The sequence below is a fragment of the Heptranchias perlo genome, chromosome 7, assembly GCF_035084215.1.
Source record: "Heptranchias perlo isolate sHepPer1 chromosome 7, sHepPer1.hap1, whole genome shotgun sequence".
In the NCBI taxonomy this organism is placed as follows: Eukaryota; Metazoa; Chordata; class Chondrichthyes; order Hexanchiformes; family Hexanchidae; genus Heptranchias; species Heptranchias perlo.
The window spans coordinates 1964669-1970509 of NC_090331.1; the positions used below are offsets into that span (position 1 = coordinate 1964669).

Genomic DNA, 5841 nt, shown 5'->3' on the forward strand with positions numbered 1-5841 from the left:
TGATTAGCGGCGGGCACTAGGACCCGGTGCCGCCCTGGTACTGGAGACGGCGGGCTCTAGGACCTGGCGCCACCTTGGATGGTAGTCGGCGGGCACTAGGACCCGGCGCCACCCTGGTATGGTAAGCGGAGGGCGCTAGGACTCGGCGCCGCCCTGGTACTAGAGACAGCGGGCACTAGGACCCGGCGCTGCCCTGGGATGGTAGTCAGTGGGCGCTAGGACCTGGCGCCGCCCTGGGATGGTAAGAGGCAGGCGCTAGGACCCGGCGTCGCCCTGGTATGACAAGCGGCGGGCACTAGGACCCGGCGCGCCCTGGTACTGGAGGCGGCGGGCACTAGGACCCGGCGCCGCCGCCCTGGGATGGTAGTCGGCGGGCACTAGGACCCGGCGCGCCCTGGTACTGGAGACGGCGGGCGCTAGGACCCGGCGCCGCCGCCCTGGGATGGTAATCGGCGGGCGCTAGGACCCGGCGCCGCCCCGCCTCCACCTGCTGGGCTGCGGTCTGGGCTCAGTCGGTGCTGCGCTGCCCGAGGCCGAGACGATGGGAGCCGCCGAGCTGTGCCGGGCCCTCCCGCTCCTCCTCCCGCTGCTGGCTGCAGCCCGTGCCGGGGGGGCCGAGGTCGCGTTCCGATGCCCGCCCTGCAGCAGCGAGCAGCTGGCGGGATGCACGGCGCCGGCGGGCTGCACCGAGACGGTGCGGGAGCCGGGCTGCGGCTGCTGCTGTAGTTGTGCCCGGACCCTGGGAGAGCCTTGCGGGGTTTACACTCCGCGCTGCGGCGCCGGGCTCCGCTGCTACCCGAAGAGCAACACCGAATACCCTCTGCAGGCGCTGGTCGAGGGGCAGGGGCTGTGCGGGAAGCGCAGGGACCTGGAGTATAACCGCTCCCGGGACACCCACCCAGGTAAAGACCGCCTCAACTCTCTCAAAGTTCCCGTCAAACTTCACTCACTGGCAAAACTTCATAACTTTCACATTAGTTTCAAAAAACTTTCTATAAAGTTTTTCAAACGTTTATTGTGTTTTGTAAGAAACGTTTATTGAACAAGTTTATTGAACTTTCTAAAATACAATTTCTTTATTTTCCAAAAAAAGTTTAATTAAAGTTTTAAAACTGAAAAAGTTCTAACGAGTTTACATTTATTTCAAGCATCAGAGACTCACCCACTTCAAAAACAGTTTGGAAAGTTCAATAAAGTTTGGGTGAAAAATGTAAACTTTTTTTTCAATTTTATATCAAATTCAAGGATCGGTGAATTTCATAAACTCTGAACAAATTATTTGCAGGTTTATAGGTTTTGATTATGAAACAGCTTTACTGTGAGCTTTAAATTTTAAAGGGCAGGGTTCATGAGACGTGCTCGGCAGGTAATTCATGCCTCACCATCTGCTCCATCCCCCCCCCCTCCCCCCCCTCCCCCCCCCCCCCCCCTCCCCCCCCCCTCCCCTCCCCCTCCCCCCCCCCACCCCTCCCTCCCCTCCCCCCCCCTCCCCTGTCTTCTTCCCCCCCCCCCTCTGTCTTCTTCCCCCCCCCCCCTCTGTCTCTTCCCCCCCCCCCTCTTCTTCTTCCCCCCCCCCTCTGTCTTCTTCCCCCCCCCCCCTCTGTCTTCTTCCCCCCCCCCCCTCTGTCTTCTTCCCCCCCCCCCCTCTGTCTTCTTCCCCCCCCCCCCTCTGTCTTCTTCCCCCCCCCCCTCTGTCTTCTTCCCCCCCCCCCTCTGTCTTCTTCCCCCCCCCCCCTCTGTCTTCTTCCCCCCCCCCCCCCTCTGTCTTCTTCCCCCCCCCCCCTCTGTCTTCTTCCCCCCCCCCCTCTGTCTTCTTCCCCCCCCCTCTGTCTTCTTCCCCCCCCCCCCCCTCTGTCTTCTTCCCTCCCCCCCCTCTGTCTTCTTCCCTCCCCCCCTCTGTCTTCTTCCCCCCCCCCCTCTGTCTTCTTCCCCCCCCCCTCCCCCCCCCTGTCTTCTTCCCCCCCCCCACCCCCCCCCTGTCTTCTTCCCCCCCCCTCCCCCCCCCTCTGTCTTCTTCCCCCCCCTCCCCCCCCCTCTGTCTTCTTCCCCCCCCTCCCCCCCCTCTGTCTTCTTCCCCCCCCTCCCCCCCCCTCTGTCTTCTTCCCCCCCCTCCCCCCCCTCTGTCTTCTTCCCCCCCTCCCCCCCCTCTGTCTTCTTCCCCCCCCTCCCCCCCCTCTGTCTTCTTCCCCCCCCCCTCACCCCCCTCTGTCTTCTCCCCCCCCTCCCCCCCCCTGTCTTCTTCCCCCCCCCTCCCCCCCCTCTGTCTTCTTCCCCCCCTCCCCCCCCTCTGTCTTCTTCCCCCCCCTCCCCCCTCTGTCTTCTTCCCCCCCCCTCCCCCCCCCTCTGTCTTCTTCCCCCACCCCTCCCCCCCTCCCCCCCCTCCCCCCCCTCCCCCCCCTCCCCCCCTCCCCCTCCCCCCCCCTCCCCCCCCCTCCCCCTCCCCCTCCCCCCCTCCCCCTCCCCCCCTCCCCCTCCCCCCTCCCCCCTCCCCCTCCCCCCCCCTCCCCCTCCCCCCCCCTCCCCCTCCCCCTCCCCCCCTCCCCCCCCTCCCCCCCCCCTCCCCCCCTCCCCCCCTCCCCCCCCCCCTCCCTCCCCCCCCCCTCTGTCTTCTTCCCCCCCCCTCCCCCCCCCTCTGTCTTCTTCCCCCCCTCCCCCCCCCTCTGTCTTCTTCCCCCCCCCCTCCCCCCCCCCTCTGTCTTCTTCCCCCCCCCCTCCCCCCCCCCCTCTGTCTCTTCCCCCCCCCCCTCTGTCTCTTCCCCCCCCCTCCCCCCCCCTCTGTCTTCTTCCCCCCCCCCTCCCCCCCCCCTCCCCCCCCCCCCTCCCCCCCCCTCTGTCTTCTTCCCCCCCCCCCTCCCCCCCCCCCTCTGTCTTCTTCCCCCCCCTCCCCCCCCCTCTGTCTTCTTCCCCCCCCCTCCCCCCCCCCTCTGTCTTCTTCCCCCCCCCTCCCCCCCCCCTCTGTCTTCTTCCCCCCCCCTCCCCCCCCCTCTGTCTTCTTCCCCCCCCCTCCCCCCCCCCCTCTGTCTTCTTCCCCCCCCCTCCCCCCCCCCTCTGTCTTCTTCCCCCCCCCTCCCCCCCCTCTGTCTTCTTCCCCCCCCCTCCCCCCCCTCTGTCTTCTTCCCCCCCCTCCCCCCCCCTCTGTCTTCTTCCCCCCCCCCTCCCCCCCCTCTGTCTTCTTCCCCCCCCCTCCCCCCCCCTCTGTCTTCTTCCCCCCCCCTCCCCCCCCCTCTGTCTTCTTCCCCCCCCCTCCCCCCCCCTCTGTCTTCTTCCCCCCCCCCCTCCCCCCCCCTCTGTCTTCTTCCCCCCCCCTCCCCCCCCTCTGTCTTCTTCCCCCCCCCCCCTCTGTCTTCTTCCCCCCCCCTCTGTCTTCTTCCCCCCCCCTCTGTCTTCTTCCCCCCCCTCTGTCTTCTTCCCCCCCCCTCTGTCTTCTTCCCCCCCCTCTGTCTTCTTCCCCCCCCTCTGTCTTCTTCCCCCCCCTCTGTCTTCTTCCCCCCCCCTCTGTCTTCTTCCCCCCCCCCTCTGTCTTCTTCCCCCCCCCCCTCTGTCTTCTTCCCCCCCCTCTGTCTTCTTCCCCCCCCCTCTGTCTTCTTCCCCCCCCCTCTGTCTTCTTCCCCCCCCTCTGTCTTCTTCCCCCCCCTCTGTCTTCTTCCCCCCCCCTCTGTCTTCTTCCCCCCCCCCTCTGTCTTCTTCCCCCCCCCTCTGTCTTCTTCCCCCCCCCTCTGTCTTCTTCCCCCCCCCTCTGTCTTCTTCCCCCCCCCTCTGTCTTCTTCCCCCCCCCTCTGTCTTCTTCCCCCCCCCTCTGTCTTCTTCCCCCCCCCTCTGTCTTCTTCCCCCCCCCCTCTGTCTTCTTCCCCCCCCCTCTGTCTTCTTCCCCCCCCCCTCTGTCTTCTTCCCCCCCCCCCCCTCTGTCTTCTTCCCCCCCCCCCTCTGTCTTCTTCCCCCCCCCCCTCTGTCTTCTTCCCCCCCCCCCTCTGTCTTCTTCCCCCCCCCCTCTGTCTTCTTCCCCCCCCCCTCTGTCTTCTTCCCCCCCCCCCTCTGTCTTCTTCCCCCCCCCCCTCTGTCTTCTTCCCCCCCCCCCTCTGTCTTCTTTCCCCCCCCCCCCTCTGTCTTCTTTCCCCCCCCCCCTCTGTCTTCTTTCCCCCCCCCCTCTGTCTTCTTTCCCCCCCCCCTCTGTCTTCTTTCCCCCCCCCCCCTCTGTCTTCTTCCCCCCCCCTCCCCCCCCCCTCTGTCTTCTTCCCCCCCCTCCCCCCCCCCCCCTCTGTCTTCTTCCCCCCCCCCTCTCTCCCCCCCCCCCCTCTGTCTTCTTCCCCCCCCCCCCCTCTGTCTTCTTCCCCCCCCCTCCCCCCCCTCTGTCTTCTTCCCCCCCCCCTCTGTCTTCTTCCCCCCCCCCTCCCCCCCCCCTCTGTCTTCTTCCCCCCCCCTCCCCCCCCCCCCTCTGTCTTCTTCCCCCCCCCTCCCCCCCCCCTCTGTCTTCTTCCCCCCCCCTCCCCCCCCCTCTGTCTTCTTCCCCCCCCCTCTGTCTTCTTCCCCCCCCTCCCCCCCTCTGTCTTCTTCCCCCCCCCTCCCCCCCCTCTGTCTTCTTCCCCCCCCCCCTCTGTTCTTCTTCCCCCCCCCCTCTGTCTTCTTCCCCCCCCCTCTGTCTTCTTCCCCCCCCCCTCTGTCTTCTTCCCCCCCCCTCTGTCTTCTTCCCCCCCCTCTGTCTTCTTCCCCCCCCCTCTGTCTTCTTCCCCCCCCTCTGTCTTCTTCCCCCCCCTCTGTCTTCTTCCCCCCCCTCTGTCTTCTTCCCCCCCCCTCTGTCTTCTTCCCCCCCCCCTCTGTCTTCTTCCCCCCCCTCTGTCTTCTTCCCCCCCCTCTGTCTTCTTCCCCCCCCCTCTGTCTTCTTCCCCCCCCCTCTGTCTTCTTCCCCCCCCTCTGTCTTCTTCCCCCCCCCCTCTGTCTTCTTCCCCCCCCCTCTGTCTTCTTCCCCCCCCCCTCTGTCTTCTTCCCCCCCCCTCTGTCTTCTTCCCCCCCCCTCTGTCTTCTTCCCCCCCCCCTCTGTCTTCTTCCCCCCCCCTCTGTCTTCTTCCCCCCCCCTCTGTCTTCTTCCCCCCCCCTCTGTCTTCTTCCCCCCCCCTCTGTCTTCTTCCCCCCCCCCTCTGTCTTCTTCCCCCCCCCTCTGTCTTCTTCCCCCCCCCTCTGTCTTCTTCCCCCCCCCTCTGTCTTCTTCCCCCCCCCTCTGTCTTCTTCCCCCCCCCTCTGTCTTCTTCCCCCCCCCTCTGTCTTCTTCCCCCCCCCTCTGTCTTCTTCCCCCCCCCCTCTGTCTTCTTCCCCCCCCCTCTGTCTTCTTCCCCCCCCCCTCTGTCTTCTTCCCCCCCCCCCTCTGTCTTCTTCCCCCCCCCCCTCTGTCTTCTTCCCCCCCCCCCTCTGTCTTCTTCCCCCCCCCCTCTGTCTTCTTCCCCCCCCCCCTCTGTCTTCTTCCCCCCCCCCCTCTGTCTTCTTCCCCCCCCCCTCTGTCTTCTTCCCCCCCCCCTCTGTCTTCTTCCCCCCCCCCCTCTGTCTTCTTCCCCCCCCCCCTCTGTCTTCTTCCCCCCCCCCTCTGTCTTCTTCCCCCCCCCCCCTCTGTCTTCTTCCCCCCCCCCCTCTGTCTTCTTCCCCCCCCCCCTCTGTCTTCTTCCCCCCCCCCCTCTGTCTTCTTCCCCCCCCCCTCTGTCTTCTTCCCCCCCCCCCCTCTGTCTTCTTCCCCCCCCCTCTGTCTTCTTCCCCCCCCCTCTGTCTTCTTCCCCCCCCCCCTCTGTCTTCTTCCCCCCCCCCCTCTGTCTTCTTCCCCCCCCCCCCTCTGTCTTCTCCCCCCCCCCCCTCTGTCTA

The 5841-nt window shown here is 67.5% G+C and overlaps 1 protein-coding gene across 1 annotated transcript in view; it reads left to right on the forward strand.

The window, feature by feature from the left end:
- Positions 1-490: 490 nt before the first annotated feature.
- LOC137323454 (insulin-like growth factor-binding protein 2) overlaps positions 491-5841 on the forward strand; it is a 42322-nt gene continuing 36971 nt past the window's right edge. The window contains 1 exon segment of the mRNA XM_067986937.1: positions 491-902. Within this exon segment, the coding sequence (XP_067843038.1) occupies positions 542-902 (361 nt within the window). The 5' untranslated portion in view covers positions 491-541.